At 50.7% G+C, this 17,289-nt stretch overlaps 1 protein-coding gene across 1 annotated transcript; it reads left to right on the plus strand.

The window, feature by feature from the left end:
* Window positions 1-649: 649 nt before the first annotated feature.
* On the plus strand, window positions 650-10,169 carry CYP4B1 (cytochrome P450 family 4 subfamily B member 1). Its single transcript, XM_013106764.4, has 12 exons — window positions 650-924; window positions 4,232-4,376; window positions 5,085-5,129; window positions 5,347-5,474; window positions 6,322-6,446; window positions 6,757-6,908; window positions 7,599-7,705; window positions 8,100-8,290; window positions 8,607-8,740; window positions 8,834-8,898; window positions 9,422-9,504; window positions 9,672-10,169. Exons 1-12 carry the CDS (start codon window positions 745-747, stop codon window positions 9,838-9,840), a joined length of 1,524 nt encoding a protein of 507 aa, XP_012962218.3. The 5' UTR covers window positions 650-744; the 3' UTR covers window positions 9,841-10,169.
* The last annotated feature ends 7,120 nt before the right edge of the window (window positions 10,170-17,289 follow it).

Here is a 17,289-nt window from a genome sequence, read left to right on the forward strand (position 1 = left end):
GGTGTATGGCACAGGAGAGCCTGGGGCTCCCCAAACACCTCCTGTGCATCCTCCAGCCAGCACCCAGTGCCATGGGGTTGTCCCCATGAAGGGACACACTTTCTGTCCCCACAACCTGGCTACACCAGTCCCCGAGCCCCTTGTTGTGGGTAATACCCGGCCACCCAGCCTCACACATCCCTCAGCTTGGGGCTTTTGGGGGCTGTTTTATGCCCAGTACCAGTCCCGTGGCCAGACTCCTAGCTCACCGTGGTGGCCACATCTTCAGATTTTGTCCCAGCCAGCTTTAAGCTGTACCTTCACAGTGCGAAGTGCTCTGCTCACACAGCACTTAAGAGCATCTCTGCGGAGCGAAACCCTGAATCCCCCCAACCCCAATTTTTCCCAGACACACACCCTGCATTCCCCTGGCACAAAACCGATTACTCTTGGACATTTAGCCCCGCATCCCTTTATTTTATGCCTCCGCAGCCCCCCCGCACCCGCGGGCCCCCCGCAGCCCCGCTGCCCCCTAGCCCAGCGCGGGGCTCGCCGCCGGTACCGGGGGGGGGTGGGGGGGAAAGACTCAGGGCGGGCGGCATCTCCCGGGGCTGGCAGCTCCGTTTCCAACAAGCTGTGCCGTGATTTGGCCTCCACTCGGTCTCCCGGCCCTGCCTCCCCGCCCTGCATTGGCTGCCGGTGGGGACAAGGACGCCGGTAGCCGCCCGGAGCCGCGGCTTAGCTCGGCTTTCGGGGCGGAGGGTGATGAAGGCGACCTGGCTGGGCGTGGATGTGGCCCGGCTGCTGCACTTGGCCGGGGTTTTCTGCTTGAGCTGCGTGCTGCTGAAGGCCATCCAGCTCTACCACCGGCGGAGGGAGCTGCTCCGGGCTCTGGCCGCCTTCCCCGGGCACCCCACGCACTGGCTGCTCGGCCACGTCCACGAGGTGTGTGTGTGTGGGGGGGGAAAATGCGGGTGGGAGACGGTCCCCCGGGGGGATTAGGGGTGACAGGGGAGGAAGGGGGGCAGCAGGGAGGTGACCCCGCGTGGGGACGAGGGGACACGCGTGGGGAGAGGTGCTGGGGAGAGCCGCACGCTGCGATGCCTGCAAAACGCGGGGGGATGCAGGAGGCGGCTGGCTGGGGGGGAAGGAGGCATTAATGCGATGTGTCTTCCTAAGGAAGAATTAAAGCCACGGCTGAACACGCCCGTGGGCACAAAAAGTCCCGTTATAAGCGCCTGTGGCTTGCGTGACTAATCCCAAAATGCGTGCTTGCTGGCACGGATCAGCGTGCGAGCGTGTTGGGCTCCCCGGCAGCTCTGTGCGGTGCAGGGGGGCTGCCCCGTGTGGAAAGGTTTTTAATTCACGAGGAGGTGGAAGAGCTTTTTAATGCCCGCTGGAAGTCTTCAGGGCCAGGCTGGATGGGGATTTGGGGAAATGGATCTGGTGGGTGGCATCCCTGCCCGTGGCAGGGGGCTGGAAGCTGGTGGTCTTTAAGGTCCCCTCCACCCCAGCCTGTTCTGCGATTCTGCATTTTGAAAATCACCCTGACCTCTCCTGGCCTCTGCTGATTCCCCACCCTGACCAAACCTATGGCACCCCAAAAATAACCGACACCCCAAAAATAGGGGTGGAGAAGTTCTGCTGGAGGCAGGACCTCCAAGAGACGACGTCCGCGCCGCAGAGCCCCAGTTTTGCTGTGCTGGACAGGACAGTTCGGCTTTTGGCAACGTGAATGTGAGGACAGGCCAGTTCGGGGTTTTGTTGTGCTGCCAATTAGACTTTAAAACTGCAGTTAATGAAGTGTGTTCACCAGTTTCTCGGCTGTGTCAATTTATACGGAGATGGGACTTGACTCCCTGGTGCCGATCACTCTCTCCCGTCATTGCTAGGTTGTTCACAGGTCAACTTTACCTTTGACTAAAGTAACCTCTTACCTTTGACAAGCTTCTGCTTTGTTGAGGAAGAATTACTGGTAGTTTTACTGGTTAAGTGCTGCTAAATTCACGAAAAAACAACAGTTCGCTGAGCCAGCGAGGAAGCTGTAAATGCCCTAGGCATATGCTGAGTACAAAATCCATGTGCACCTAGAGGAGGAGCTAACGGGATGTCTGGCAGCTGCATTCAGGGAGAACACCGAGACTTCCTATTCCATCGATTTAAAGTAATGAAGTGCCAGCTTTGGTTCAGGTCAGTATCTCAGATATATTTGTGGTGCCTCAGATAGTTCTCCTGGGAATGCATCACTCTTTGTTTTAAAGCGTTCTCAGGTGTTAGCCTCTGCTTATCCAAGTCACTCGGTGGAAATTAGTGTCAGGAGAGGTGGCACAGAGCCCTTCTGTCTCGCTGAAGTGGCATGACCTGGTGAAAACCCAGAGTGCCAGGCCCTGGCTGCACTTCCAGTCACAATTTTTGGGAACCTCGGGGGAGCTGACCACGGTCCAGGAAGAATGTCAGTCCCTCGGCAGCTTTCTGTGTGCATCTCGCCTGTTTTAGCACCCGATGGAGGAGAGCAAGCCTATTTTTGACTAAGCTGTGTTAGTGCAGCGCAGTGGTCAGATTTCAGCTCCTGCGTTTCCTGTGCTCCATTCGCTATCAGTGTGTGATCATTAAAAATGCCTTTAGGCGCCTCTTCCCAGATGCTTTTAAGGTTGGATCCATTCCAAGTCTTGCATTTCGGCGTGAGATCGGGCTATTACCTTTCTTCCTCAGAACCAAGCAGGGGTTATACTTGTCTTTTAAAGCACCCAAGGGAGGAAGAAATAGAAGTGTTGTTGTGTGTTTGTTTTTTTTAAAACAAACAAAAAAAAACACACACTAAATGCATTCCTCATATCTGGAGCCCTGGTTAGGAAGCAGGAGCTGATGGTTGATGTTCCTCTGCAACATGCAGGACTTTAACCCCCTCTGCACGACAGGCAGAGGTGGTTCACCTTGGGGGCAATCTCTCCTTTCACAGAACTCGCTCTGCTCTCTGCCAGCGCAAGGATTTGTCTCAGTAGCATGGATCAAACTGGGTGCTGATGCTCCAGACAAAAGGCTAGGTGCAAAGACTTGTGGCGTTAGGACTTCTGCCACCCCTGGAAAGCTGAGCACAGCGAGGCTAACTGCTGTCCCAGTTACTGCCAGCATGTTTATGCTTTCTCTGATTGCACGACAGGAGGAAACCCAAGCAGCTGTGTCCGAGGGACTGTCACTTGCTCAGGTGTCTGAAGGCACCGTGCCAAGTCCCCTTTCTGCTGACGTTTCCTAAGGTATAGGCTGGCAGGTGGGTGCTGGGGAGGACTGCTGCCTTTAGGAGGAAAACTGGCCCCCTGAACTTGGAGAAATGTGTGATTCTCTTTAGTAAGTCCTAAATCCTGAGCTGGGGCTGGCCCCATGGAGCAGACACCCGCTGTGTCTCCCCAGGGCGAGGCCGGGTGGGTGGCTAACCGAGCACCAACCACCACGGCCTGAGAAACGCTCGACGCACGAAAAGCCACGATAAGTCAGCACTAAAGTAATCGAGCAAACATTCCCTCGACTCAGTAAATAACGTGACATTGTGGCTAATTGCTACACCATATCAAATTCATTGCACGGCAAGTGTAATTAAACTTTCAGCTTGGTCAATGCAGCAGCTGCTGGTTCAGCCCTAGCTCACCAAATCCCTTCCCTCTGTGCAGTGTCACAGCTGGACTAGGTGTGTGGGTGGAGTGGCAAGATTGTCAGAGCAGCTTTTGTTAAAGAAACTTGTGCATGTTTTTGCTTCTGTGACCTTTTCTTCCCTGCCTGCGACTCCGCATATTTCCACCAAGCCATCTAACCAGTTCATTGGTTATTGCCTGTTTAATATACAACATGGTCGGCTGTAAAAGCAATAAAATAATGATCACTTTGAAAGAATGAACCATCCAGTGTCACTGCTATTGGTGATGGTGTTCACGTGTTGCTCCTCAGAGTCTTTTCTGGGGTAAATGTGAGTTCTTTGGAGTGGCTGTGAAAAAAGAGCACCGAACACGCATGTGCAGATAGGCAGCACACACCTGCCTAGAATTAATTGATAAGGAAGAATTACTTTATATGATGTTCAAAAGTAACAAGCATGACTGCTTCTCATGCTAGGGAAGCCTGGAGGGAGAACCACCCCTTGCTGGTGATGGTTTTGTGGTGCAGGAAAACCATGAGCTTTTTAAGACAGTGGCTTAGGAGATTTTATTTTTTTTAACTGAATCTGAGCATTCTTTCTCTTTTCACTTTTCCACAACTGCAGTTTCTCAAAGAGGAAGAGGCGCTGGACAAAGTAGAGGTGTGGTCACAGAAGTACCTGTATGCTCACCCTCTCTGGTTTGGGAGCTTCTCGGCATTCCTGGTTGTCACCGACCCCGACTATGCCAAGGCCCTGTTTGCCAGAGGAGGTAAGAGACCATGCATCCCCCTGTGGGGAGCAGTCACGGACTGCAGCTGTCCCCTGCCAGGATGACAATTCACAGCAAGGCAGGGTTTCACAAATAACTTGCCTTGCAGAAATCATCCAAAGGCATGGAGATATTTGGCTCCTGTGTGCCCTGTCCTGCATGCTCCAGGCACAGAGCCGCATGGCCCACCGAGGGCTGCAAGGGACCAGGGGCCCTCAAAACTACCTGAAACATGCCAACATATCTAACTTCCTCAAGTGCTCCTTGAAAAGTCATCTTCTTGGTGCCTGATCACAGCAAGAAGACAACTTGGAGCTTTGATGTTGGCTCAGACCCACAGTCACCGTGCGGAGCTGTTGGTTTGGTGCATCCAGAGAGGTGCTAGACAGCGCTGTCTGGGAGGGTTAATCATTTATCCTACAGCATATCCATTCGACTTTGGACGACCAATATTCTTGTTTATTCCACTCCGAGCATCTGCTTTTATACATTTTTTCACAACTGGGCCCAACAGTGTTATTTTGGCATGGAATAGCGACCAGTGCTGCAAGGCTGCCACCACTTCTGTCTCACACCAAACCCGAAGTAATACTGCAGGGCCAGCCTTCAGGTGTGAACTGGTAGATTGATGCTGGTGAAATGTTTACCATTTTCTTTTCTCTTTCTTTCTTTTTTCTCTCTCTTTTTTTTCTTTTTTTTTTTTCACAGATCCCAAGGATAACATCAGCTATAAACACCTCACCCCGTGGATTGGTAAGTATTCCCAGGACTTTGCCTTCCAGGAATGACCCTAAAGTTAGCCAAGAACACATTATAAATAAGCAGCATTGCACTTGTTCCTTGATGCAGTTATGGCAAAAAGCTTTCTGAAATTATTATTTTCTAGCACCTTTAGCTGGGCTGTGTTCATAGACAGGTGAAATCGTTCTGCTTGTGCCTATGGAAACATGCGCTGCCTGTGTTTCCCCAGGGAAAGGGTTGCTGATCTTACACGGGCCAAAATGGCACCAACATCGAAAGCTCCTGACGCCGGGGTTTCATTACGACGTGCTGAAGCCTTACGTAGCCCTGATGGCAGAGTCTACCAACGTGATGCTGGTAGGGATGATGCCGAAGGCACTTTTGTAAATGAAAAACCAAAGTAAATAAAATTTCACAACAAATCCCTAAAATATAATGGTTGGGGCATAGCTACACCGTGACCTGAGGTTAAAGGCTGTCATTTGTCATCCTACCCTCGGCCGGACTGCAGCCCCTGGCTTGCCCAATGCACGGAGATGCAGTGTCCTTTCACCCCTCAGTGCTGGGCATGATGGAAACCAGGGTGGGTTAGAGGTGAGGGCTTGGAAGCTTTGTGCACAGCTGCCCCTGGACGGGCAGGATCTGGTGCAGCTCTGGGTGCTCCTTCTCATCCCCCTCTACCCAGTCTCCCTAGAGCAGCTCAAGGGCTTTGCCCAGCTCTCCCCCAGCAGCTCTGTGCAGCTCCCTGCTGTCCTCCCTCCTGCCAGCCCAGGGAGCAGCCAGGGCTCAGGGGCTGCAGAGCCACGAAGGCTTTTGCAATGCACATTGGTGCAGTTTGTGCAGTTTTCGCACTTCCAGACGGTGCAAAGTGCCGTGTCAGGCCATGCCACAAGGTGGCAATCTTTACCAAAGACATAAAGCTGTATATGCAAGCCCTATTTCCCAGCCTGGTTTCATGCTGAATGCTCGGGTGCTCCTCTCTCCTCCTTTTCTCAGCTTTTGGGTCCACCAGTTTCGTGGGTAGTGGCTTGAGACAAATCAGGCCAGGTGCTGGCTTTCCCTTGCTGGGATTCTGACAGCAGTTTTTCTCTTTTCCGTTCCTCTGGGACATACCCAAGACCAAGCACTCGCCTAATGGGAGGCTGAGTGCAGACCTTGCAGGACTGCCCCTTGTCTTCTCATTCTTGTCTCCTTCACCCCCTAGGATAAATGGGAAAAGCTGGCCACTGATGGGAAACCAGTGGAGCTCTTTGAGCATGTCAGCTTGATGACTCTTGACAGCATCATGAAATGTGCCTTCAGCTATAACAGCAACTGCCAGACCAACAGGTCAGTGCTGGCTGCCACAAGGCCTGGTGGAAAGCAGCTCAGAATGGAAGCAGGCAAATTGCTTGTTGTGATGCTCCCAGATCCACTTTGACCACTCAGACTCAAGTCACTTGGGCAAGCACTTGCTAAGTAGAAGTGCAGCAGCCTTCTAAAGGGTTTAAAGAAGTCTTTCTCGTGCCATTATGCCTTAAATACTTGGTTAGTCACTGCTCAGGAACCCCAGGGAGGCTGTGGTTGGCAAGGGCTTCAGGCTGGTATTATTGCCTGTCCCAGCTCATGCAGTGCTGTAATTCTCTTCCCCTCTCCCCAGGAAAAACACCTACATCCAGGCTGTCTACGACCTGTGCCAGATGGTGCACCAGCGGCTCCGCATCTTCCCCTACCACAACGACTTCATTTACTGGCTCAGCCCCCACGGGTTCCGGTTCAGGAAGGTCTGCCAGCTCGCTCACGACCACACAGGTATGCCCTGTCTTTATCAGCTCCCAAAGCTTTCGTGGTGGCTGGAAGAGCTTTCCAGGGAGCAGGCATGGTCCAGGCTCTGCATCTGTCACATCATCTGGCACTGCTGCAGCCTCTGGCCCAAAGAAACCCATCCAGAGCTGAGAATTAGGTACTCCTATGAGAGCCTGGGTGAGTTACCTCCTTGCCCATGTACCAATCCTGCGAGCATCCACAGAGAGCAGCAGCTTGCAGCAATGGCTCATGTTGGGCATGAAGCAAGGGGTCTGACAGCTCCTGGGTTATTAAACTGGGCTAACAGAGGGCTCAGAGGGGTTCTCCTCTGGGAACACTCCTGTTATATGACTGGCGAGATGAGCACTGCGGGCAACACTGCTGGCAGGAATGATTTTCTTCTCCAGGCCAGGCATGATTTCAGTGTGGGAGGGGTGGGTAGGACAGACCAGGGGGTCTGTCATGGGCAACAAATTGTGCAGAAAATGATCTGCTACTGTGGTTGATGGCAATGCGTATGTCATTTGTTGTCATGCTCCTAAAAAAACCAAAACTGTCAGGGATGCAGAAATACATGTGCCAAATGCATCATGAACTGGTAGGAGACATCCCCTCAAGCGAGCTTTACATTCAGAAGGTGATTTCCAGGCTCAGCATCTCCTGCCCCTGCTGAACCTTCCACTCTTCCTTACCCAGACAAGGTGATCCACGAGCGGAAGGAGTCCCTTAAAGATGAACAGGAATTTGAGAAGATCCAGAAGAAGAGGCATTTGGACTTCCTGGACATTCTGCTCTGTGCCAAGGTGGGTGCTGATGGGTGCATGGCTCATCTTGGCCAAGGAGGACACTCAGCAGCAGGCAAGGCCATGAAGTGCAAAATCCAGCCCCTGTGGGGGTGCCACAAACCCCCAGAGGTACTCAGGGCCACATGAGCCATTAGATCAGTCAAAAACATCATACCTGGTCCTGCCCAGCTGAGGAGGGACTGAGGTGACCCAGCGCTCAGCCACTGAGATGTTGGTAGGGCCTGCTGGGGAGCTCAACCCCGAGAGGGATTTCACAGTCTTAATATAAAGGGGACAAAGGGATTTACAAATGAAAAGGGGCCCTGATACAGTCTGATAAGGGCCCTGATAAAGATTGCAGTGTCCCCTCCTGGGTTAGCTGGGGCCACTGAAGCTCTCTCTGGGCTGCTAGGACGAGAATGGAGCTAGCCTGTCTGATGAGGACCTGCGTGCTGAGGTGGACACGTTCATGTTCGAGGGGCACGACACGACGGCCAGCGGGATCTCCTGGCTCTTGTACTGCCTGGCACTGCACCCCGAGCACCAGGCGCGCTGCAGGGAGGAGATCCAGGGCATCCTGGGCGACCGGGAGACACTTCAGTGGTAAGGCTGACCATTTCCCCCTCTGGTGACTTTTTCCCCATTATGGTCATTCCTAAGCAAGCATTGTCTTCACGTCCTGAAAGCTGGAATGCTAAGGGACCAATTTTTCATGTTGCTGACGTTGTAGTCGTGGCTTTTTGTGTCCTACTGTCACGTTGTGCTTAACCTTGCTGAAAGGATAAAGTTGTTCAGAGGTGATGGAGTCCCCAGCTTGCAGCAGCCCATGGCTGGATGCTGTGGCTCCCTCTGTGCACCCCGTCCATTTCAAGGGGGCAGTGGGAGGGAGTGAGTGGCTCTAATTTCCCTGTCTCTGCAGGGAGGACCTGGGGAAGATGACTTACAGCACCATGTGCATCAAGGAGAGCCTTCGCCTTTACCCGCCAGTCCCCGGTGTGTCCCGGCAGCTCAACAAACCCATCACCTTCCACGACGGACGCACCCTGCCAGAAGGTTTGTGTGTCCCTTGTCCGCTTGACATCACAGCAGCAAAATCATTTGGTTTTTTCCTCTGAGCCCTTTTTCTTCTCCTGGACTGCTTTACAGGCTGCGTTGTCGCGATTAGCATTTATGCCATTCACCGAAACCCCATGGTATGGAAAGATCCTTTGGTAAGTCTTGGAGTGCCTTTCTAATAACTTTTCCACCCTATGCTGCACCTCTTTGAACTCCTGCTCTGTGTGTTAGGACAGCAGGGCCCTCTTGCTGCAGCACATCTTTTCTCAGCATCTTTGGGATGCTGAGAAGCAGCTGCCGTGTTTCCGGTGGTGTTTCGGGTGTTTCAGGCTCTGGTGGTCATCCCACAGCAGCGTTAGCACCTCTTCACAGGGTGTTGCACCACCAGCAAGACAAAGCTTCTCGCATTAACAGACAAAAAGATGGTTTTGCTCAGCTTCTAGGTGGTGAATTCGGCTGTAATCGTTGCTGTGTTTGATTTGTCTTGGCAACACCATTACACGGCTCCATGGAAGCCAGCGGGGTCTGGTGGATGAGTGTCAGTCCACCTTGAAATGCATCCCCTCTCCAAAGGGGTTGTTCAGAAATTATGGGGTGTAGCATTTCTGAGGATACCAGTCAGTACCTTTCCTCCTTAAATAACCGCTTCTTTTCTTGCTGTCTCAACTCCATATCCAGGTGTTCGACCCTTTGCGGTTTTCTCCAGAGAACACGTCTGGCAGGCACTCTCATGCCTTTCTGCCTTTTGCTGCTGGAATCAGGTAAAGTACTGGACTTTGGAAGAGAAGTGGGGAGAGGAAACGTGTATCCCTGGGGACGGCTCAGCCCAATGGAGCCTGTGCCAGGGGACCCTCTCCCTGGTCCCCCCTGCTCACATCCCCTGGGTGCTTGCTGTGCCTGGAGGCTGAGCTGAGCTGCTTTATCCCAGGAACTGCATCGGACAGCAGTTTGCCATGAACGAGTTGAAAGTGGCCCTGGCCCTGACCCTGCTCCGCTTCGAGCTGTCCCCCGACCCAACCAATCCCCCCTTGAAGATACCTCAGATCATCCTTCGCTCCAAGAACGGCATTCACCTGCACTTAAAGAAAATCCACTGATGCTGGGAAATGGCCCGAGAGGCAGCAGGAGGGACCGAGTGGAGAAGGAAACAATGCTTCCTTGGGACAAAAGGTGCACAGCAGGCTTTGGGGATGAGGATTCCTCGTTCCTGCGCTGCTGCCAGCAGCTGAATGTGTCCCCATGGTCACCTCGGTGCCCGCACCTCCCCAGTGCCTGCAGGTCAGCTTGGGGCAGACCTCGCCTCTCTTTTCCTGCTCAATGCCTGATTACACTCAATGCACTGACTATAGTTTGGGCCACAAAGTTCTGCTCAAACTGCAGAATATGCTGTAATTTTTGCATTAATAAACCAGTAATTCCTCTACCAGCCACTGCTTTGGTTTGTATTGCTGATGCTCACCAGCTCGGTCACACCAGCCGCCCCACAGTCTCCTCCCATGGGCCCCACAGAATAAACCACCTCCATTGCAAAAACTGCCAAAGTGACTAAAACAAGATTTCTCCCAGTAGTTCAGAAAACAGATGTGGTATTAGGATTCAGAATCACCTTGATAAGTTGGAAAAACTGATCAAATGATCAGGATGTGGCTCTGTAAGGACACACAAAGCAGAAGAGCGGGCATAGGTACTGCACAAAATTATGAAGGGAAACGACTGATGGGGCTGCAGCCTCTCCAAAAAGGTATTTTGAAGACATGGAGGACTATAAAGGTAACATGAATCAATAATATCCAGCTGTTGTAATCAACACAGACACCAAACTTGGATACTTATATAATATTTCTCTAAAATTTTCCCTTCCATCTCCGTTTACTAGATGAAAAAAGACATTGCCCTTCAACCATATTCAAGCATGAAGGCAACTACATTTACTCCAAGATATACCTTGCCTTCATATTCTCACGTGTAATATGAGATTTTTTTAATCAAAATAGCTGGTCACCAGAAGCAAACAACATACATCTCTTTATTGGATTCAGTTTTATTTCATGATAAGATTTAAAAAAAATACCATCATGTGGGTGAACCTTGGCATGCAAAAGTGAAAAATGAAAGCAAGAACATCAGATTAGCAAGAGCACGAGGCTGAACTCAGAGTGCACCCGCTGAATGGGAGTAGGTAAATGGGGATCAGATCACAGGACCTTGTCACAATGGTCCTCACATAAATAAATGTCCTCTGCTAAACTGCACTTGTGTACACACAGATTACATATCACAAAGCAATCTGTGAAGTTTCTTGAGCACTGATGTAGGTTGCTTGGAAATCCCCATTTTCAGAGCTTTTAAGAGCAGGTCACCATTTTTGCAGCAGAACCCAGATGGCCAAAGAGAGCAATGGATGTGCTGTGATGTAGGGCCGCAGCAGGACAGCTCTGGTCTGCCTGTCTTTTGGGCATGGGCTGGGGGTAGAGGAAAGGCTGCTCTGCTGCATTCCCAGCTGACATACATGTTCGTGGCTGGGCTGCTCCTGCCTTCGCCCTGTTCAGTCACTCGGGACTTTTAGGACTCACTAAAAATCTGCTTCTCCATATCTGAAGAGCAATAGGAAAGTTATTCTGCAGCATTGCTACCCTTCTCCCTGCCTTGTGCCCATTGCTTCTTGGCATGGTGTCCTGGTTTCAGCTGGGCTAGAGTTAATTTTCCTCCTAGTAGCTGCTATGGCGCTGTGTGTTGGATTTAGGATGAGAATAATGCTGATAAAACAATCATGTTTTAGCAGAGCAGTGCTTGCACAGATCCAAGGCCTTTACAGCTTCCCACACCATCCTACATCCCACATCCCTCATCCCATAACCTGCATCCCACATCTTCAGTGGCTGCTCTGCTTTGGAACTGGACACTCAGGCTGAGGCTGCTGGGACAACTCAGTCCTGGTGCCAGATCGTTCCCAAATGCCATTTCTGAGGGTGTCTCTCCTGCCAGTTACCTTTCCTCTGCTAGATATTAAGACACTTGAGAGTAAAGAAAAGATCTGGTCACATGGGATGTGCAACCCAGACCGATAAAGACAGTTAGATACTAGATGCAGAGAGGTTACTTCATTTTTTAATCCTTCTCTACTTCCTGCCAAAAGGGTAATTGCAAAGATGATAAGCTGACCTTGCGCTGCCTGATTCAGACCTTCAGATAACTAATTTATCAAGAGTTCATTAAGGGGCTCTGCTGGGTGCAGCAGGGTAAGGATTCATTTTGGTTAAAAAGATCTTGGATTTCTTTCATTGCTACAGCTAAACAGCAGCAGCCCTGGCCTTTCAATAACTCACATCAGCCTGGTGCTGTCACCTTCTCGCTCCCTGCCAAGCACACCAGGGCTGGCAGATCCAGCAGTGACAGTGGCTTGCTCCCATCCCTGGGGAACACAATCCCTGCGCAGGACACGTGCTGCTCTCTGGGCAAACCCATTATCAGGTGCTACCAGCAGTCCTCATCTAAACCCCACTGGGATATTGCAGTGGGAGCAACCTGTAAATTAAATAAGTATTGCAACATACTGGTAAGACAGCTGCATTGAATGCTTCCAGATATAAATTCACTCTGGAGATGTGTGTGGTCAGATGGGATCCAGGCAGCTCACATTACTCTGCGACACTTGCTGGGCTCTTGCCATGATTTCCTCATATATCATGTGTTAGGAAGCCTGGAACATTATTTTTCTTGGCATTACAACCACATTTCATCTCTCAGCACTAAGCGCTGCAGGAACACACAGGGACAGATGGTTTGGGCTCTTCTTCCTATCCAAATAAACACAGGCACACCCAGGAAAGCAGCTGCTGCAAGGTCGAGCTCTGGGGCAAAGTACCAATTTGCCACCTAAATTTCATCTGCTTGGCAAACTGCTAACAGTATGTGTCCAGCCATTGAGAAAGAACCTTCCTTTCTTCTCTTTAGGTGTCTAAATTAAGTGTGGAGACTCCCAAGACCCTGAAAACAACTTTCTGATGTGTGGAAGGCTGTGGTACAGGATGGTAGATCCTTAGTGTAACTTTTTTTTTTTTTTTTAATTTATGGCATGATGTGTCTTGGTATACACTGCCATTAAGCAGGCATACACAAGTGAAAAGCAGACAGGTTCTTTGCAAATGCTTGACAACCTCCCAAGCATCCTTTAGCTGCCACCTGTAGCTCTGTTAGCTTCAGATGCCCAGAAGGTGAAGCCAAGCCCCTGTTCACTGTGCCAACCCACACGGATCTCTCGGGCTATCAGGAGGCTCCTGCAGCTGCTTTTCCAGCTGAGATTTTCCTTCTGAGGCCCCTCACTTCAGCTGGGATGTGTGGGAGCAGCAGGGCTGTAGGCCTTGCCTCAGTCCCTTGTAATGACCAGGCCTGCACTGTCCCCTGTGTCTCTGCCTGTGGCTCCTTGGCTGCTTCACTTTCCCTTTTGAACTTCCACAATTTCTTTCCCTGCAGAAACTCCCTGTGCTATCTTCCCCAGGCTGTGCTGAAGAGTATCAGACCAAACATTCAAAGCAGGCCCCAAACCTCCGATGTCTGTGATAAAAGTGTTTTACACCCCCCCCACCGGTGAAACAGAAAATGCAGAGGATGGAGGCTGGATTAGGCCAGACCCCTTCATAGGAACCTGGGTTTGCTGTCGCCCAGGATCAGATTCTTCTTCCTAATCCCCAAAAATGAGGCTCCAGCCACTCTTCTCCCAGGCCCTTTCTTCTTTCCCCGTAAGCTCAAGGCACTACATCTCCCTTGACCAACCCATATATCCTTGACTCTATGCCCAGAAGTTGATACTGGTTATTAAATAACTACCGGGGAGCCAGATGGGTAAAAATCCACCCTGCCTGGCAATAATGAAACCTATTGTCCGGGGACTTTGTCAGCTATGAGAATGTCTGTGTAGTTATACAGGTCTGGAGACTCTCCAGCCAGGCTCCTCCACCTGTGGGTCTCAAGGGATTTCTGCTCCATTTTGTGGGTGATTGCTGAAAGCGGCCAGGTAGGTTCAGATCTCTCAGTCTGGTAATAGGGTAAGGCACCCCAAAAACAGCTCCACTGGTGCTAGCCAAAGGCTCATCCCCATCTCTCCCTCTGTCCTTTACGTGGCCCTGGTAAGGCACTCAACTTTTATGAGCGATCTATGAGTGTGTTGAGGTCTTCAGCACAAATGACCCACAGAAGCCACTGCCCTTCTCCACCTCCTCGAGTAGTCAAGAAGCATCAGCAGGAGCCCTGATGAACTGCAACCCTCCCTCCTCCCAGTCAGCTGGACAGCCAGCCCATGCTGCCTCCTCTCCTAATTGCCTGTTAATCACAATGCTGCAGACAGTGGAGGATGATTGTAGGAAGAGCTAGGGGTGCTGTGCAGAAAAGGGAAGGAGATGTGTCTCCTACATCTTCCATAGCCATGAGGTCCCTGGAGTTAGGAACTCGTACTCAGGGGTGTGAAGTTGTCAAGGCAAACTGGGTCTCTCTTGCTTGGGCTGCAGACAAATCCTTCCCTAAGGAATCCTTCCCTAATGCTTGGTCTGATGTACTCCAATCTCATGCCTCCTGAACTACTTTTCATTCTCCTCTGAACTTTTGCATGGATTCAGCCAGCTTGGCATAACAAGATGCACTCAGCATCAGGAAGCTGGCCAAGTGTGTGAAAAATTAACTCTGCTCTGTGCCTGCCAGGGGAGTTCTCCAAGACAATAGCTTAATCCACAGCTTTGCCTTACAAGGAGTCCCTGTGTCTTCTTTAAATTTCAAAATTGTTGGCTGATGTGGTTCTAATGATTTACCAGGCTCTGGGCCAAACGATGCAGCACGTTAGCAATGGTGTGGGGAAGAAGTCAGGGTGACAAAAGCCAGCAGGGGATATATCCCCATCTTCCTCCTAGCCTGAACAGCCATAGGTACCATCTTAGTAAGGGTTATGGGGGTCCAGTTCAGGGGGGTGGTCACAGCGGGAAGCTGAAGCAAGGTGGTAGGACGGGGCTCAAGCAGCAGAAACACCCAAGTCTGGGGAGATATAAAAGATTATCAGCTGTTATCATTGTCTCTTTGCAGCACATCTTCCTGTCATGCTAACAAAAGCTCAGTGCCATGTGGAGAGCTGCAATATTGGCTTGGTCATCCTATCCCAGCTGAGGAACTCACACAATCACTTTTTCTGCAAAGACCAGCAAGGAGTCAGGCTGAGTCTTCCTGCTCTGTGCAGTAGTTTACCCATCCATGAAAAGAAAAAAAAAAAAAAAAAAAAAGGGTCATCACGCAGAATGAGTCCAACTTTCATGGCTGGGCACTTTCCCATCCTACACCCAAACCAGCACATGGTGAACTTCAGCCTGCTTTCATGTGCAACAGCCCAGCAACGTACCCACCAGCCCTCGCGTGGGTTCACAGCTGCCGGACACTTCAAATCTGCCCAGGACTGTAATATTAAAGCCTGTACCCAGGGTTCTGTCTTTGCAATCATTAATTAACAAATATGCCACAGGCCAGCTGAGGGAAAAGTTTCTCAGTTCACTAACCTTCAGTCACTGTCATGGAGTCAGGTAATTCATGGGTCTGGTAAGGTATTTCCATATAAACTTTGTGTCTAAAAAGTTTAAATGTTTTCACTGGGGCTGTGCAGATTCATTTCAGCCAATGATCTCCAGGTCTCTGCCACTATAAAAAAGGACACATCTGGACAATGAACACCAGATAAACAGGAGGTTTTTGCAGTAAAAACACTGCCTTCAATTGGCTGTGGACTAATTTAGACTAAAAGCTAAAAGAAAGCCTGCTCAAGGCAGTGTGTGCTGCAAAATTTAGGGCAGAAAACCCAAGAGCAAGCCCCGTGCCTTTACTACCACAGATTTGGTGGAGAGCCAGTTTCAGAGCAAATTGGGTGTGCATGGCTGGCAGTGCAGGACACGCTGACATGCTTCTCCTCCATCCAAAGAGCATGACTGTGGTAGCCTCAGGGAGGCTGGAGAAAAGGCTCCACCACCAAATCCTTCTCCTTCCAGACCCTGCACGTTAACCTGCTGCTCAACCAAAAGGCTGTCAGAGCCACGATCAAAGTTTGGAGAAGCTGACTGCTACTTTTGGTGTCTCCAGGGCATGGGATCTTGACCCTGAATGGGACCAAGTGGTCTCAGCATCGGAAGCTGCTCGCTCCTACATTTCATTACAACGTGCTAAAATCTTACATGGCCCTGATGTCCGACTCTGTCAACGTGCTGCTGGTGAGGATCATCATTCCTGACACTTTAAGCTTGTAACTGTGCACCAGTGAAAACAGCCAGGTGTGGGAATGAGGGAAAGAAAGAGACTGGACTTAGATTGCTCCTAGAATTTCATTGAATTTTGAGGGGATTTTTGAAGTTCTGAAATTTCTCCCTCCACCTTCCTCTGGCTGTTGCACTTTCATCTTTCATCTGCTTTCCAGTAAAATCAACTGCTATAGTAAACTTGGAAAAATAAATGCACAGAACAGCTTGGTTAAATTCACAGAATATGCATTGAACTAGGCTCTTTGTTGGAGAAAATAGAGGAATTAGCTTGGCAGCGTGGATCTGGGAAGAGGCAGGGATAGGGAAATATGACCTGATTGTACTGTGGCTGAGTCCGCAGTAGAAGTCCATCCTGTCACGTGCTTTCTCCACCACTCGGATAAATGGGAAAAGGCCAGCATGCAGAGGACGTCAGTGGAGGTGTTTCAAGACATCAGCTTGATGACGCTAGACAACATCATGAAGTGCGCCTTCAGCTCTAGCACCGCCTGCCAGACCCAGAGGTCAGTGCACGAACCTCCAAGTTCTGGGAAAACAAGCACTCCTGTTTACCCCACTCAACTGCCAACACCAGCGTTAACCTTGGTCTCTCACAGCAACTCAGACTATTATATCAGAGCTGTTCATGAACTGAGCTGCCTCGTCAGCAAGAGAATACAGGCCATACCTTACAGAGATGCCTTCTATGTCTGGACTCGCCAAGGCTGCAGGTTTCAGGATGCCTGCAAGCTGGCCTATGCACACACAGGTATTTCTCCACCTTTCTCTCCCAGCTAAACTTCTCATCCTCTTGCAGCTGGAGCTCGGAGTGGGCCTTAGGAAGGCACTGACCAGAGGATTAGGCGTTACACAGGGTCTAAACCACTGACCCAGTATGGTACGTACTCTCTCCAGAGGGTAGGATGCACCTAATGTATTGCTCATTCTTCTATTCAGATAAAGTAGTAAAAGAAAATTATTGCTCTCCAGTGACAAGGAGCTTGACAACATCCAGAAGAAGAGACACCTAGATTTTCTGGACATCCAAGGATCCTCTGTGTCCTCCTCATTTCCTTGCCATCTCCTTGGGGTTTCCACCACCCACCAGCGTGTTTGCACTGTTGCCTGCTCCCTGATGGAGCAGGGCGGATGCTCGGGTCCCTAAAGCCTGCCTGCTGCCCCAGCACCATGTGTCCACCCCCTATCAGCCTAGGATCACTCAGGATGAAGCTCAGGGAGAAACCTTCCCCTGATGGGCTGCAGGCTGGCGTCGTGCCGGGCACC

The sequence above is a fragment of the Anas platyrhynchos genome, chromosome 8, assembly GCF_047663525.1.
Source record: "Anas platyrhynchos isolate ZD024472 breed Pekin duck chromosome 8, IASCAAS_PekinDuck_T2T, whole genome shotgun sequence".
In the NCBI taxonomy this organism is placed as follows: domain Eukaryota; kingdom Metazoa; phylum Chordata; class Aves; order Anseriformes; family Anatidae; genus Anas; species Anas platyrhynchos.